General features: G+C 40.2%; 1 protein-coding gene across 3 annotated transcripts in view; it reads left to right on the forward strand.

Annotated features, from left to right (window-relative positions):
- NOTCH2 (notch receptor 2) overlaps positions 1-17,840 on the forward strand; it is a 79,186-nt gene that overhangs the window by 42,672 nt on the left and 18,674 nt on the right. For 2 of the 3 annotated variants that reach the window (XM_065743746.1, XM_065743756.1), the window contains exons 11-19: positions 2,767-3,000; positions 3,436-3,546; positions 5,158-5,350; positions 7,061-7,206; positions 8,382-8,501; positions 8,613-8,765; positions 11,413-11,641; positions 14,066-14,267; positions 17,017-17,170. In XM_065743746.1, coding sequence (XP_065599818.1) covers positions 2,767-3,000; positions 3,436-3,546; positions 5,158-5,350; positions 7,061-7,206; positions 8,382-8,501; positions 8,613-8,765; positions 11,413-11,641; positions 14,066-14,267; positions 17,017-17,170 — 1,542 coding nt within the window. Of the gene's footprint in view, positions 1-1,148; positions 1,570-2,766; positions 3,001-3,435; positions 3,547-5,157; positions 5,351-7,060; positions 7,207-8,381; positions 8,502-8,612; positions 8,766-11,412; positions 11,642-14,065; positions 14,268-17,016; positions 17,171-17,840 lie in introns of those variants that run through there. The other variant, XM_065743764.1, reaches the window with a different exon arrangement.

Raw genomic sequence — 17,840 nt, forward strand, 5'->3', positions numbered from 1 at the left:
TACAGGAACTTTGACAGCTGTGGATGGAACTGAAGTCTTTTTTTAATGCACTGAATTCCTTTACTGCTTGATCGATTGCACATTTGGAAGTGTCAAGTTTAATTACAGAATTTTCTTGTCTTTGAGCCACTAGGAGTGATGTAGATGTATTTTTATCTGTAATTCTTTACATTTTTTACATCAAATTTGAGGATGTGAGCAGTTCAAAGCTGTTATACCTTAGTTCTCAGTGAGGAGCAGCTTTTGGTTGCTTTCAGTTAATGCTAAGTGGAGTTGTTCGTGATGAGGATTCAGACCGACTTTAGCTCTTCCATTATGGAAGTAGCTGAAAACTCCTGAACTGCCTCTGTCCTGGAAATGTTTTGTCAGCTTGGTTAGATTTATGTGCAATTTTTCTTCTTTTGAATCATTCCAGTAACCAAATTGTTAAGGCAAATTCATTTAACTTCAGTAATTTATTCTGCCCTGTACAGAATACAGCTGAAATCAGCCTGAAACAACCTCCCCCCTTACCCAAAGTCCACGAAGAAACAACTGGTTGGAAGTAGGGAGTAAAGTAGTTCTAATCAGGAGAGAAATAACTATTGTCAGGATTTTCTTTCTGTTTCTGGCACATGACAGAAAAGTTGACATTTGCAAAAAAAAAAAAAAAAAAAAAAGAAAAAGAAGAAAAATCCCAAGTTCTTGCTAAACTTAGGATTTCTGTTCAAAGGTCTTTCTCAAGCGAGCATGAGGTCTGGTTGCTTTCAATCCCTGAGAGTGCAGAGCTGAACTATTAATCCATTGCAGAGCTTACTGCAGAGTTTGGGATCGTGTAGTGTCTGTCAGCATGCAGAGCTGTGTTTCAGAAAACCTGTTCTGAATTTGGGCTCTGAACTACTGGGAACCATGTCAGTACAGAGAGATCCTCTTTCCCAGATGAGAAAGGAAGGTTTCTAGTGCCGTGCTGGCACGTGGTGCATAGTCAAGAAACAGCCTGAAAGCAACCAAATGGATATGTTACTTAAGCAGCAGCTCTTAGTAAATTGGTTGGTGCTTTGACTGAAAGTGTCTCTGTACTGGGACTTTTTTCTGTCCTCTCTGAGAAATTCTCACATTCTGTGTTCAGGTGTTGTTTTTTGTTTTTTTTTCCTAATCTGTCTACCAAGAGGGAGTGGAAGTTGTGCATCATTAAGGTATGTTCAGTTAAGAGGTTGAGAAATACGTAGTTCAGCTGAGCTACAGTGGGAGGAAGGTAATTTTTTTTTTAATTAAACAAATGTATGCTAAGTATAATATTTAATATTGACAGCTTTCTAAGACTGAAATATGGAATTCATCATTGGGGCAGGTCAGTTACTGGAAAATAATGTTTGAATGTGTTCTTGCTTTATTAATCTCATATTGAGTGATATGTGTTCCCTGAATGGTGTTCGCCAGCTGCAGAACTGATTGAAAACTGCAAAATGTTTGGCCAAATGCTGTACAGATAGCTCTATTTACTGCTTGCTTTTTGTCTTTTCTTTCCCTTCTGGCATTATTCCACTTCTCCTTCCCAGTGGTAGATCATGGCTTTTTTTTTTTCTTGAGTTGTCTTAGGCCTTTCCTCTTCCCTCTGTCCTCTTTCTTTTTTTTTTTTGCCACTATTCGTTCTCTTATCGGTTTGGTTTTCTTCCTTCCCTAACATCTTTTTATATCCATCTCTCTAACTAGCTTCCCTTCCCTCTCCCCACCTACTTCCACACCCATTCATCCATGCATACGTTCGCAGAACTTGGAAATGTTAGCCGTCACCTGGTATGTTTGACCAGAGAACTAGCCACAAACCTCTATGAAAAATGGGGATCCACTTGTTATACTCAGGTGAGAATCACTCTTCAGCTGTTGAAATTCCCTGCAGCTCGGTTTGTATCAGTCTCCAGTTTGTGTCTGAAGTTTGAAGTTCTGCCTGCCCTATCTCCAGTTGCTGGAAGGCAGCATGAGCTGTGGCTTCAAAACATCATCTGTGAAATCAATTATTTTAAATTGTCCCTGTTTCATATAGCTCTGTTCCATCATGGGAAAACAGGGCCCTTGAGGGAGCTGTTTGCTGTTCTTATCTTCCTGATTTTTATTTTTATTTTTTTTTTAGCCTTTCTCATGAGCGAATTCTGTCTTCTCTTGCTCAGGATGTTTCCCAGCTGAAGCAGAATGAAACGGGCCAAATTAATGCTTGTTTCATTGCTCCTAACTGAAGAGGAGATTGCATGCAGTCTTTCACGAATTTGCAGTTGGTGGTTGATTGGAGTTATTGAAAAGTTTCCCAATGAGAGGAACAAGAGACTTTCCAATAAGCAGAGCTGTAGAAACTGTGACATGAGCCAAGAGAGTTCCCTTGGGAAGGTTTCTGCAGCATCTTTGCAGTAATTTTGTGTACTGAAAAAGTGAAATTCCTTGGTGTTGTGTAGAGGAAATAATGACAGGAGAGACCCTTCAGGTAGTTTATATTGATGCAAGTAAATATTTTGTGGAGGTGCATGGTTTTTCCTCTCCCTGCTACTGTTCGGAATATAACGAGGGTAACTCTTCTGATGCCAGGTTTCTCCTTTCAAGATGTTGTTCTGTGAGCAGTGGAAGGGTCTGTTGTTTTTCAGGGCTGGAAAATGGCCAGCAGTTGAGGTGCCCAGTTACCCTTGGTGTTCTGTCCACCCATTTGCTAACTTTCTTAGTATGATACTTCCCTTGTTTGCATTATATTCACTGCAGCATTGTACCTGTTAATTACTGTTGTTGGCCGTTTTTCCTTAGGTTTTACTGGTGTTCTGTGTGAGGAGAACATCAACAACTGTGATCCTGATCCGTGCCACCACGGTGAATGTCAAGATGGAATTGATTCCTACACGTGTATATGCAATCCTGGCTACATGGGTGCCATATGCAGTGAGCAGATCAATGAATGCCACAGCAATCCTTGCCTCCATCAAGGGCGCTGCATTGACTTGGTGAATGGCTACCAATGCAACTGTTTGCTGGGCACTTCAGGTACATAAGGGACAAGTAGAGGGATTGGATTGTAACAGAATTCAAGACTTGATTATATCTTATGTCTCCTCTGGTGTGTGCTGAATTTGTATGTCGAATAAGCTTATTATAAGGAGCCTAAAGAAACTGTCACCTTCACGTTAATTTTGGCTGCTGCATTTTCCTGTGTTTGTGTGAACTGTCTAACTCTCACATGTACTGCAAATAGTCTTGAAATGGCTCACCTCCTCTTTACACCTCAAAATTTGATCAGATACATGTCCTGAAGAAAAAAATATATATGTTGATCAAAATGACTTATTCTTTTGTTTAAAATTGCCCGTGTAACTTTGTAGTAGGTGGGGTTCTTAATTTGGCTATTTCCAGGGAATGGGTTTGTGGTGTCCATCTTGTTCAGATTTGACCTTCTTATTCCTTTAACTTTTTTTTTTCCAGGAGTGAACTGTGAGAATAACTTCGATGACTGTGCAAGTAACCCATGTGTCCACGGGGACTGCATTGATGGCATTAATCGCTACAATTGTGCTTGCAAACCTGGATTTACAGGTAAAGCCAGCTACCTGATAGCTTTAAGTTGTTTTGAAGGTAGTTATCCTGTTAGCAAAGGAAGCTGTTCTTTGCATACCAGCTGTGAGGGATTCAGTTAATATCTCAGTAGATCCTTCTAATCTTTGAATCTCAGTGACTTACATTACAGCGAGTTACACCAAGTAGAGATATGACCTAATCTGTGCTGTGAGATGCCATTCTTGTTAGGTAATTACATCTAATTCATAGTTCTCGATTTTATAACAAATAAAACCATGTGACTTTGGTTTATTATTCACAGCTTCTTTCCAGAGACGCAGACTGTGAACAGTGTGGACAGGTGTTGGATTAGGCTGTGCCTTGGGCTTGGACCACAAAGAATATTTCTCCTTCAGCAGAAGCAAAGCATTAAGTCACTGCTCTCCACATGGTTTCCAACTCAATAACCCACTTTTTGCAGTGCTTCTGTTTCATTATGTGATCTCTGCTGTTTCCTCTTCTAAATAGTGTAAAATTGTGAAAACAAGACAATTGAAAACAAGAAGCTTCTATGCACATTTAAATCCATGCTTAGAACTGTAGGTCTGCATCAGGACTGACTGGTTCTGATGACTGAAGCACATCTCAACACTGTTCATAATGGACTTAATACATTTTGAGACATATAGGATAATGTGCTCATAAAATAATTGTGAAGAGGTTGGTACAGTTTGTGACACTTTTCTCATTGTGTCTGCTTACTGTTTATTTCTGAATGATTCTAATTAGGATTGATCTGAAATGCATTAGAAGCAGTGCTAAGAGGTTTAATGTGGTTTTTTTTGTGTTTCTCTTGGCATCTTTTAAACTTCTAAAGCTTCTTTCTTCCATTGACTATGTCATGGTGATAGTTGTCAGCCACCATGGCATACTATTTTTGTTATCCGACTGGTTTTCTTACTGTTATCTGTTGAAGTGATTCAGAAATGTTAATAGACCTCTTCTAGTGTTTAAAGAGCTGGCCTCGCCTGGGGTCTTAATACTTCATCCTTCCTATATATCAGAAATATTTTTCAACCTCAGTACTTGTTCTGTTTAGCTTTCCAGCCTCACACAGTGTTATGGTCAGTACTTAAAGGATTTTGCAGTTCTGGCACACACTGTAAGGAGAGGCAGGCAAAACAGGATACGGTGTTACTTAGAGTTCCTTTTACGCAATAAACCACAAGACCTATATTTACTGCAGATGGTGTGGCAGCATTGGTTGTTCAGAGGGTAGGTAATATTAGCACAGAGGAGAAGGGCTTTGACAAGTGGGGCTCAAGGGGTTTGCTCCAAACACAATGCAGTTGAGTGATTTTTGCTTTCTAATGAATATTAATTACTGATTTTTCAGTGCAGCTCTGATGAGATTCTTGAGTGGTTTCTAAATACTTGTTTCTGCACCTGGAAAACAACACTTAATGCTCAACATTCCGTGTGTTTCAGAAACACTTCCATTAAAGCCACTTCCAGCATGCAAGATCTGTACCACTGCATCAGCTTCACAGAGCTGTCTCAACCTTGTGATCTTACAGACTTACAGGGCAAATGTTCTTAAAAGAACAACATCTTAATAAGGAATGTTTTGGCTTGGTTTGTATTTTTTAGGCCCGCGCTGTAATGTGGATATTGACGAATGTGCATCCAACCCCTGTAATAATGGTGGAACATGTATAAATGAAGTCAACAGCTTTCGGTGCGTGTGTCCCGAAGGTTACCATCATCCTCACTGTCAGTCACAGGCAGATGGCTGCCTTAGTAATCCCTGTGTACATGGCAACTGCACACACATTGTTAGCGGGTAAGTTCTTACTGTTACATCAGATGTATCTGCTGCCTTTTATACTTCCCCCCCCCACCAGTCTGAGTTCTGTCTGGACTAGAGGTTTCTGACTTTTAATTTCTCACATTAAAATGCAAACTTGGTTGTTGCCTGTGAAATAATCACAGTAAGGTGTAGATCTTTATTCACCAGCTGCCCTCTGTGCTGTCTCAGCATGAATTGTTCTGCCCTGAACGGGTGCCATCAAAAAGGGGAGTTCAGTTGTTCCATCTAATAGAGCGAATGCAATTAAAATAAAGAAATGGTTCCAAACAGGTCTGTTGGAAAGCAGCAGATAGTTACTCCTTCAAAGTCTAAAATATTGAGTGTTGAAGGTGTGCTTGTGAATAGAGCCATTATTGCTACCCGTATACTCTGCTTGAACAAGCAGATAATTCAAAAAACTAGGAGGCAGAGCAGTGTTGGAAGATCAGGTGGGGAAATTTTGGTGTAACAACCAATCATGGGAGATACTATAGAAAGGTAGTACTTCAAGGCTTGGAAAGGGAGCTCAGGTTGAAAAGTCGAGAAGGTAAAAACGAGAAGTTCGTGCCCTCCATCTGAGTCATCTGTTTTTAGAGGAAAAGGTAATGGTTGGTGTTTTGTTTGTTTGTTCTGAGCAAGGCATCCTGTTAAAGTTGGTACACCAATGGAATGCAGTTGCCTCTGTTTCTTCTAGCAGCTTTCTCAAAATTAGGAGATTTATTGTTGAGCAGTGATTGTCTTAGAACAGCATATGCAAGGCAGATTTATTCAGCTTTAGTCACACTGTTACGTGCCTGAGACAAGAAAGGAGAGCTTTTTCTGGCCATTCTGATGGCAGCAGTTGTTGCTGAGTCATCCCATCCAGAAAGACCAAATGCTCACTTCATGAGCCTTGAATCAAGACCTCTTTTTGTTAGGGATGAATCCGTGATGAATGAATGACGTGGGCTCTGGGAGCACAGGGGCTATGAAGCTGACAAGTGGAGGGAGGGATGGGGTCATAGTTGTGAAGCTCCCTAATTGGTCCAGGGGTAGTAGTGGCTCCCATGTATGTTGTGTCCTGGAAAGTGTTGTCAGCACTTGGCAAGGAAAGGTTTTGCCACTGCTGTTAGCTCTGTAGGTCAGGATTCAGCACTTTTTTTGGAGCTGACAGGAAGAATGCCTTTATGTTGAGTTCAGCCTTCAGGTAAACTTGAAAAATAGAATTGTTCATCATCAGTCACTTGTGTTCTTGTTTATGCCCGTGTACACCTTGTACTTGGTGTGAGATAAAGTAAGTGTTGTCTGCATGATGAAGAAGGAGGTCAGCATACATTTTGTGTGGCTGGAGTCCAGAGTGATTGAGAAAGACTTTGGTTCTGTGTCACGTGGGTGGAGTGCTGCTCTACTTCAGATTTTGAAACGCAGTGGAGTAAATTGCTGCTGCTCCTAACCACCTGTTTTCATTTGTAACCACTACTTTGTATTAAATTAGCATACTCATCATTGGAGCCTACTTTTCCTCTCCACTGTTCGTGATTTTTTTCCCTTTTAAAATGTGTTGAGATGGTCTTACCAAAAGAGAAGCGTATTGCTGTCTAAGTGCTTTGTGGAAACTGTTAACAGGAGGAGAGTGTTTCTAGGGGTGGACTATTTTCAGTATTTTGGAGCGAAGACAAGTCATTTCAAAATGTTCTCAGATTTCTGTTGCTTTTGCCTTTGAAGGTACAAGTGTGTCTGTGACCCAGGCTGGATAGGAGATTACTGTTCAACAGAAGGGAATGAATGTAAATCAAACCCATGCCAGAACGGAGGAACTTGTGAGGATCTGCTGAATGGATATAGATGTACCTGTAGGAAAGGATTCAAAGGTGAAAATTCAGAGAGTTTTGTTCTTTTCATTTTCACTTCATTGTACTTCTAATGTCATTCTGTTATTTTCATTAAACTTGGTGGAAATAGGAATTGAGAAGGAAAATGTTGTGGTTATATTAAGTGAATTACAGTTGAATACAGATGTGATACAACAGTATAGAATGCTTTTTAAGGCTGTACTTAAGCCTTCTTTGAACCTACTAAGAAGAGGCCTGATTGGAATTCAGTTTAATTTACTTTATAAGAAAATCGAACTGATGTTTATAAGCTATATAAATCCACTGGGAATTTAAGGGACATTTTTGGAAGTTTAATGCCATCCAAATGATATCAATTTTCCTAAGTGTAGAAACAGTTCAATGGGGGATTAAGGTTATTTGGAAGGTTAATATTTTCTTGAAGCTATCCAAGTCCAGGAAAAGTACTTAAAAGAGATAAAATATTCATAATACAGTAATTGTTGCCTGAAAGCATCTAAGCTTGCAGTGAAGTGGTGAGTTCATCTTATTCCACAAGATATGTATGTTGCATAGGCAACAATCTATTTAATGTGCAGCTCACCTGAAAGTGAGAAGATAATCTTTTAATGAAAAAGTTATGCTTGGTAGGGGCACTGTCTAAAAATTTTGCCTGGTGGATAAAGAGATTGCAAAAAGAGCTCAAGACTTAGCAATAGCTTTACAGAAAAACAACAAAGAAAGAAGGGAATGCTAGAACTGGGTTGTGTAAGGGTAGTGTAAAACAAGAAGAGGAGCAAATAAAAAGATGTAATCAGAATAGCAATGGGGAAAGGTACTAAAGAGGACCAAAGCAGTAGTAGCTGCATGTTTATATCTTTCTCACTGTGTGTTCTCTGCAAGCAGGGTTGAAGGCTTCATATTTCATAGGCTGGAATTGCACAGCCTTTGGCTTTCCAGTGCCCCTCTATGGCTCGGTGCAGTGAGTTTGTATTCCTCTCACTTCCTTCACATTAGCTTAGTTGAAATTACCATGTCTATCTGCTGAGCCTGTCGGGAGTATTGCAATCTCTTTCTTCTGCTAAGATTTTTCAAATGTGGAAACGTCATCCCCTGCTGTGTAGGATAATCATGCAGGTTGCAGACTCTTTTTTTTTTCATTCTTCTGAAAAGCACAGTATGTTCTCCTGTTTTTTTCCCCTTCTGCACTCCAGGTGTGAACTGCCAAGTAGTGGTTGCACCGTGTTCCCCTGACCCCTGTGAGAACTCAGGAATTTGCCAAGAATCTCCTGATTCCGAAGGCTACACCTGCCAGTGTGCCCCTGGCTGGGAAGGTAATGTGGTTGGGGAGCATACAGTACTTCCAGCACTGAGCAGCCTTGGCATCAAGCCTTTTGACCATTGTCTTAATGGGAGGTCTTCATTCTGGACTCTCTGTTTTTCAGGGGAGAGATGTACAGTGGATATTGATGAGTGTCTCTCAAAGCCCTGCAAAAATCATGCTTTGTGCCATAATATTCAAGGCAGTTACCTGTGTGAATGTCGTCCAGGCTTCACTGGAGAAGACTGTGACAGTAACATTGATGACTGTCTGTCCAGTGAGTATTAGCAGATTGCCCCAATTCCTCCTTTAACTTAGAAATGATTTTGCTCTGCTCTTCAACAGGTACTCAAAAGTTCCTTTGTAAGCTCTTACCAAGAAGGAAAAAAAGCCCAGCCATCTCAAAACCTCAGCCTTGTAATACTTACATGTGTAAGACAGACAAAATCCATTACATTTAGGTGCTGAGAATATATTCTAACTGATAATAGGACTAGTTTTCAAATTTTTTAACTTGAACCGATCCTTATTATTTCCATACTTTATAAGTAGCACTGTTAAATGAATAATGGTGTTTGCCTGAAATTTTAATACATAAAGTAGCATTGCAGACCTTATCTGTATTTCAAAGGTAAGCTTGATTGAGGTGTGGTGGGAATCTGAGACAGAGCATTCCTTCCTGAAATGTATTTGTCTGACATTAATGTTCTGGGAAGAGTGGGTCCTGTTGCTGTTCCAGTTAGTCCATATTTGGAAGCAAATTAAGCAGCAGGAAGGCACTTTATTCCAGAATAGAGCTGTACCATGATGACTCTTGAAATTGTTTAAGAGAGCAGTTGTTCATTTCAAGCCCTTAACAGTGCTGTATACAAGGGAAACAAGCACATACTCACTTCTTTTTCTTGTTGCCATATTTCAGTATCGTCATCAGATAAAGTCAATCTCCTGAAAAGTGTCCTGTGTTTAAAACCTCATCTGATACTATTGTGAAGTGCTTTATCAAACCTTGGAGTCATTCACAATGTTGTTTTTTTTTTCTGATTGGCTGCCTTTTGGAAAATTAAAAAATACAAGCAAGGAAAAAAGAATAACTCTAGCTTTTATTGGAATAGTCTAAAAAGAAACCAAAGACTTTAGGTGTGAAAGTCATGTTTTGCATTGAAAAATACTGCATTTGTGAGTACTATGGAGAAAGATCCATACCAGCACACGAGTAAAAGTTACTGTGAGAGAGCCCCAGAGCAGCACTGCTGGAAGAATTTCTAAGACTTGTGGCTTTGCCTGAGCTTCTCCTTGCCTCTTTCTGAGAAAACAGATAGAGACAAAAAATGGCACTGGTGCATTAATCCAAAGCTTCATTTACTGAAGCCAGCAAAGTTGTGGCTTTCCCTGTTCAGTTTTATATGGGTGTTTTATGTGGATGTCTGGAGATGCAAACGTTTTAAGTGTTCATCATTCCTACTTTAACAGCTGGAAGATCTCAGAGTTGAGATTGATCCAGTGTTGTCTGTTGTGTAGCACACCCATGAGGTTGAAGAGGAATTTCAAATTACTGCTGCAGCTGATTTCATTTAGCATAACAAAAACCTTCCATGGCTTGAGCCAAGTGTCTTTAATCTATGAAGCAAATAAACCCTCCAATAACAAGAACTTATTGAAAAGCTGATACTCTAGTCTCCTTTTTCTGTCAGTAGATGTGTGGCACGGAACATTAATTTTGGCTTCAGTCATAAGTGGCTGGCTGCCACAGACACAACATTTTACAGCTGCCAGGGGTCTTGCTTTGAGCGTGCTTTTTCTCTGCAGTAGTCAGATGACCTTTAAATGAATGCAGGTGTCTGTCTTAGAGCACAAATTTTTATCATGTGAACACATTTCTCAGTCAATAAATGAGCTTTAATTACCTTTCACATCTGTTTTCTTCATTTACCAGCGAACAGAATGATCTCGCACTTGTGTTGAACTGCAAATTTTTGGCTGAGTTTATTAGCATTTTAAAGTTTGTATTTAGTAGTACTTGAGGATAGTCTTAAGATCACAAAAACTGCTCAAGTAACCTCTTTTCTTCCCTCCTCCCATTTCCCTCTCTGCCTTTACACATGCAAGTTTTTAGACTGGAGAAGCCTGACTAGAAAAGGAAGCTGACTTCTGAGGCAGTTATCTGCCATAGGGTTGTGGTTCTTAAAGTAGAGGGAGCAAAGCAAGAAAAGAAACTAGTGAGTGATGACAGATTGGTGCTTGTGGAAGTGGAAGGAATGCAGTAGCTTAGATCGAAAAACAGACCGTGCACAAATAAAAAGATTTTGAAAGCAATAAAGAAAATGCTAAGAGTTGCAGAGGTGAGGAGAAACCAAGGTTGAGTCTGAAATTTTGGGCTTTTCCTAAACAGCCTTTCCTCTGTCAGCCTTTGATACTGGGAAGAATGCCAAGCACTTAATTATGCAGAAGGTACTCATACATGTACTAATTTTCATATACACGTTTGATTTGACTGGGTTACTTGCATCCTTAGAATTAATCACACGAGTTCTCCCATGCGTTGAGGAGTGTCCAGACATGTGCTGAGGAGTGTCTGGACAAAGAAGGAAGAAAAAAGGTCACCAGGCTGTTTTTATTTTCTTAGTGGTAGGCATTTGGAAAAAGAGCAGGGCTTGAATTTTAAAATGAGAAACTTTGGGGCTGGTTTTGTTGCTTTTGGTTCAACAAATCCTGGGAGATAAACCTGTAGGTCCTGAAGCTTTGTCTCGATCCACACCTCCTTGTGAATTCACTATTGGTGAAGCTTTGGGGTTATCTCTTCAAGTGTCTCAGAAAAGCTTGTAATCTGACACCCTCTGGACAGTGCTTTTTCTAAAGGTTACTACCATAGGCCTGGGTTTTTTACTGTTACCCATTTTAACACCAAGTTAATGCTTCTATCTTAGATCCCTGCCAAAATGGAGCTTCATGTGTGGATGGGATAAACTCTTTCTCGTGCATCTGCCTACCTGGATTTCATGGAGATAAATGTCAAACAGATACCAATGAATGTCTGAGTGAACCGTGCAGGAACGGAGGCACGTGCACCCACTATGTCAACAGCTATACATGCAAGTGTCAGCCTGGATTTGAGGGAACCAACTGTGAGAACAACATCGATGAATGCACTGAGAGGTGAGGTAGCTTCACGGTGCTGCTGCTCTAGAAAGCCACAAGATGTATTTTTGTTACTGAAATAAGAAGCAGCTTCTGAGGATCTGTTTTCCTGCATTTTGTTGCTGAGACAGAATTATGATACATGCAAACAAAACTTGCTTATCTTCTGCAGGATACCGGCTGGATGACAACTATCTCTTGGAGTTAGTCTTCTGTTTGCAGGACTAGTTAGAAACTTAGTTCCCTTGTAAGAGGAATAGGACAGTTTAATAAATGTTCAGACAATAACAGATCCTAACTTAATAAAACATAAGTAATTTGTATTTGCGTGAGGACGTTATTATACGGAGAGGGAGATTAATCAATTGATTGTGAACAGTTACTGTGTTGAGAAATAGAAAAGCTGCAAAAATTGAAGCAGTGTCCAACTCTTAGAAAGGCAGAAAGTTAGATTAGCCCTGAGCTGAGATATTAACTGCAAATAACAGAAGCTAAAAGCTATGAGAAGGCAACCAGGAGGAGCACTGAATCCACAGATTTTGTACTGGAAAAGCTTAATCATCCAAGAGAGCTTTTAATGCTCAAAAACTGGATGTGAGTTAGCTGTGCTGAGATTAAAAGCTGAGGTAATTTTAAGGGAGAGGTAGGGAACAGAGTTAAAATGCTCAGTAGCTCGTCCTTACTGAGTTGGTTTGCTTCAAAAACTCTCTGAGGGTTAAATGTATGTATCCATCATCTTTCTGCGTATTTATTTTAAGCTTCGTTTGGACTCAGACAAGTAACTTCACATTCTCAGATGGAAATAGTTTCTAGTACAGCTTGAAACAATTAAAAAAATGTGTTCTAGTCTAGTTACAATAAACAAATAAGGTGCCTACATGTGAAGCTCTTGCTGTTCTCATGCATTTTGTGTACACAAAGAAGAGATCTTTTCTATCTTTTACAAAATTGAAGTTGTGGGGGAGGAAGTAGCTTAACATCTTTTGCTTAAGAAGAGGATTGTGTCACTGATGAGGGTGTGTTTAATTTGCCCAGCAGTTGTTTAATCAAGTATGTTGGGTGCTCTAGAGCAGAACGCCTGGTTCTTCCTTGAGATTCATCTTGGTTTTGTTTTCCTTATCAGTCAGGACAGAAACCAGTCTTGCAGGTACAAGTGAGGGATGTGGCAATTTGACCTGGTCTGCCAAGCTCAGCCAGTCGCAGCTTCTCAACCAAAATTTACTGAGCTATGCTTAAGAGCACAATTATGGTTGGTTAATTTGAATTTGGTTCAAATGATTCTTCCTTGTCTTGTGTGAGAAACTTCCTATGACAAAGAGTGCCATCTTCTTTTGGAGGTGGGTACTTGATTTCAGTGCAACGTGCCAAATGATTGACAGTTCTCTGGCTTTTTTGTTCTGCTGTGAATGTTAAAGGCAGTTTTTCTCCTTTTAAAATGAAATCCAGTCCATGAGGCAGAAGAGCAGCTCTGTTAGTAGGCTGGCGTCGACGTCTCTGATTTAATGTCAGTCAGAGTTTAGGTACTTAAAACTTGCACTGAAAATTCAAGGAGATGACTCCATCTCTTCCTCCTTGGAAAGCACCCTTTCACAGTGCTCAAGACAGACAACAAGCAGGAATTCGCTTTCTGCTTTTTATCAGAATGATAGTCTTGAATCTGATCTAGCTTTATGTTCAGAGGAGCAGGAGTTTCCTGGCAGGCATTTCTTTAGAGGAAAAAAATTGTGAGGAGCTAATTTTGCATGAGGCTTCACTTCTGCTAATTTTCCCAGTGACTTCTGTGTAGGACATGTACTCTGGCAGAATTTCTTATGATCAGAAGGTTGTGGGGGGTAATTCCTTTGATCTGAATTCTGCCAGTGCATATGTGAGTAGTTTTACAAATCAAGGGCTGAAGGAAGGTTCTCGTGAGAAGAGGAAGGGATTTAGAAGTACCAGTACTTTCACATTATTTCAATAAAGAACATGCTAGTGTTTTGCATGTTACATGAAGCTTTTCCTTGAGAAAACGTACCTTTGATTCCTTTGAAGTAAAAAATAATAAAAAAGAGAAGGCAAATTGTTCTGCTTCTCGTAATTTGTAATGCAATTAGAATTTGTAATGCAGTTTGTATACAACCTATCAGTTTGAGCAAGATACCTGGTACAGCACTGTCTGTGGTGGCACAAGCTGGGAAGATTTCTTTAAATGAGAAGCTAACTCCATCACTAATGACTCATTGAAAGCGTGGTTTACTTTCTTTGCCCATCAAGGTAAAACACAATAAAATAGAGCCCCGCTGCATTACTTTATCTGGTTTATGTTTCTGTAGTAAAAACTAGCTGGAGCACAGATGGTTCTGTAGTCTGCTGTTCTGTCTCTTCAGTTATGTTTTCGTGCAATCTCTTGCTAAGAGCTAATTGCATTTGTCTCATTTTCCTTTTGCTCTCACTCTCTTGCAGCTCTTGTTTCAATGGAGGTACCTGCATGGATGGGATCAATTCCTTTACCTGTCAGTGTCCAGTGGGCTTTACGGGGCCCTTCTGCCTCGTGGAAATCAATGAGTGTGATTCACATCCTTGCATGAACAAAGGGTCTTGTGTGGACAGCCTAGGCACATACCGATGCATATGTCCTTTGGGTTACACAGGGAAGAACTGCCAGGTGGGTGGCAATTTCATGTCTGTTCTGCACAGCCAACTGTTTTTTGAACTGTTCAACAGTTGAAGTTACTGTCTAGATGTGAAGTACCAAACATGGCAAGTGCTGTTTCTCCTTCTATTTTGGTAAGCCTCTTAGCCTGAGGAAAACTTAGTCCAGTGTCTCTCTGTAGCAGAGTAGTTGCCTCTTTTTAAATCTCTGGAAATCTGGAAGTGTCTGCTTGTAAGATGGAGAAAAATGCATATTTATTTTTGAGAAAGGGCGTCAACACAACTTTCTGGATAACTTTTCTTAAATGAGGAGCAGCTGTTAGCCTTGAACAAGCTGCATTTTGTCTGAACATAAACCTGCCCTGATTTAAGACAAAACACCGTGTTTAAATGGAGGGGGGGTAGAAAAAAAGCTACTACTTGAATGGAAGAATATCAGTGTGATAAGCAGGGCACTGATTTCACTGCTCTCCTTTGTACAGAGGGTTGTAGTTCTTCCAGGCTGATTGGATATATTTTTACCCTCAACAAAAGTAGCCAGAAAAAGATTCAGGGCAGTAACTGGAGCGAACGTCCTGCTCACAACTTCCATAGGAAGCTCTAGCCTTACTTGCGTGCTCAGGTTCAGGTGATCTAGTTTTCCACAGTGAGTGTAGAAGCCACAAGCTCACGCTGTAAATGAGTGACTAGTACCTGTTAAGGACTCGTGTGAATTTGACTGCTTGCCAGATATACAAAGAAACTGCAAGAGATGAGTTACAGATTAAATGGGAAAATGGTATCTTGTCAACGTTCCAGTTTCTTTTTTAGAATTAATGCATCTCATTTCAGCCACGATACTCAGTTCTAAGTATAGAAATAGTTGGATCTGAGCTGTACCACTTGGCCTGTTACAGTGGAAGCGCAGTGCTTATTTCATTTTACAAACTAGAATCATTTCTTCTCCTATGCTTATCAAAATAGCAAGAATGATTTGAGACTGTGTCTCACTTTGGAAGAGCAAACGCTGTGTTGGCTTTCTCTGCGAGAAGTCCGAGTGCTGCCACTTCAGAACAAAACAGCAGTGTGTGTATGAAATTACTGGAGAGCATGAGAATTCTGTGAGGATTCTGAAACTTGCTTCGGTGCTAATATGCCTTTGTAACACAGTAGTTAAGAGGAAGCATTTTAGTGGCAGTGGGGGAGGTGCGTTTCCCAAAGTACATTGCTAGACATTAAATTGTCAAGGCTGCTACTAATGGAGGAAGTGAATGCAAAGTAATGAAGTGATATAAGAAAGCAGCCCCTCCGCTGCCCTAATTATGCATTCTGGGCACACCACTTAAACCTCACTGGCAGAATTAGTATTGAGAGGGATCGTAAAGTGCTGTGAAGTTCGGTAGTTCCTCTTCTGTTGGGTTTGCTTTGTTTTTACTGGAGGAAAGGATTAATGTTCCTGTCCCCAAATTAAATGTGGGTTCTCAGAAAGCCTGTTTGCTTTACGCTCAGAGGAGCCCGATCATATCGTGTTACTCATTTTGCACAAGAAATCTGAGCTTTCTTAACTTGCAACTACTGAAAGCTGTGGAGAGAGTTATAGATTACAGTGACGCTGTCATTCTTGTCTTAGAGGAAAATTGGCTTGACCTAATTAGCAAAGCTAAATACGGAGGACAGAATCAGACAATGATTCATAAGTTATGGAATTTGCATGTAAAATAGTCAGCTACTCATTACAGAAGCAAGAAGCTTGGTGTTTGTCACACTGAAATGCATGTGATACAACTTAATTCCAGGTTTCTTTTTGGTTGCCTGTGAAAGCACAGATTTTTCTCCTTTAGTTTTTGTAGTTTTGCATCTGAAAAGCAGAACTTTCTGTGATTGAAATGGCATTTTGCAGCCAAAATTCAATGCTACTCACTTTAAAAACCTCATCCTTCCCTCAAGCCAGCTTGAAATCAATCAAATAGCTGTATTACTTCGAAGACTGAGTGCTCAAAAAGGAAATGATGGTTAGTGGCTGGTTTGTATTAGGTCAGACAGTTATTTTGAGTCCTTTCCACTTCCATATGAAGATTTACTAAGAATTTCAGTCTCTATTTGGATACTGTTTGTTTTTATTGAAGGAATCAAGAAAAACAGTATATTTTTCCCCTCTTGGCCCGTTGTCAGTTTATAAAACAGTTCTGGGGCTGCAGTCAAATCTTAGAACATGGAAAAATTCAGGGAGATTATGCTGGAGCAGTTGAGATCTAAAGCAGATATATTATCTAATGACATAAAGGAAAAACAAAGATCAAAACGTGGAACACATCTATTACTCTCAAAAGAAAAAACACTGAAGATGAGGGAGTTTGTGAGAGGAGAGGACAGTTGTTACTGTTAGTGGCTGGAAGGTTTCCTACTAACGTGGAAATGAAGGCTAGAAGGCTATATAGAATATATAGAAGGCTATATAGAAGGCTAGTTTGAGATAAAAACTGAGTTTTCTCAAACCCAGCCAGCCAGGTAACCCTGCATGGCAGCTGTGAAGATCGCCTTACTGATGAAATGATGCTGCCATCTGGGGTTTGCTTCCCTGCACATCTACACCTTTCTAGACAAACCAGCCCTTGGGACTGCCAGCGAAGAACCTAGCTTAGACTTTGCAAGTACTGTCCCTTTCTTTCCAATGCTTGTTGGAACCAGAGCCTTTTTATTTTCTTTGCCTTATACTCCAGATGCTCTGGATAGTGTTTCCTACTGATGTTGCCATGTATCATGTTGTTTTTTTTTCTCTCTAGACACCCATGGATCTGTGCAGTAAGTCTCCCTGTAAGAATAAAGGCACATGTTTCCAAAGTGGAGCTCAGACTCGATGTGACTGTCCTTCTGGCTGGACTGGTGCTTACTGTGATGTGCCCAATGTCTCCTGTCAAGTGGCGGCTTCACAAAGGGGTAAATAAGCATCCTCTCTGCTTTAATCAAAAACATATCCCATAATTAGTCCGTGCTCCCTTTCCTCATGTACCCGTGGGCACAACACGTGTTGAAAGTTCCAGAGAGCTTTACCTCTAGGAGGTGCATCACAGTCACTTCTAAGCTAGGAAATTCTGTAAGGCTGTGTTAAGATTCAAGGTTTTCTTGGTTCCCTCTGACTTAAGAAGCTTGCTTCTGTCGTAAATGTATTAGGAAAGAGGAACTGGAAAAGAAAACAACAACCAAAAGTCTTTCAGTAATATGTGGTCTGTCATTTTGAAAAATACACTGGCTGTTCGCTTCTCTGCCAAATTCCAGGCAGGACAGGTTTAAGACATGCTGTCATTGTGCACAAAAGGCATCTTGTAACTTCTGATGCTTCAAAGTATTTTCTCAGCAAATACTGGCTGCTAAGTACCCACTTCAGCTATAGCTAAGGCTGTACCCTGTTACTCCTCAGTGATCATTTCATCCTTCAGATGCTGCGTATGTTTGGTTTTTTAAGTGACTTTTTTCCTGGAAGGTGACTTGGAAGGCAGACTTAAGTGCAGTGTCATGCAATTTTCAGCTGAAGGAAATCCAAATAAACAGATTCATTGTCAAAGGACAAAGGTATCAAGCTGCAGTACTTTTTGCAGACATTCTAGGT

The sequence above is a fragment of the Cyrtonyx montezumae genome, unplaced genomic scaffold (assembly GCF_038088225.1).
Source record: "Cyrtonyx montezumae isolate F1298 unplaced genomic scaffold, pur_monq_1.0 scaffold_1, whole genome shotgun sequence".
Lineage (NCBI taxonomy): Eukaryota > Metazoa > Chordata > Aves > Galliformes > Odontophoridae > Cyrtonyx > Cyrtonyx montezumae.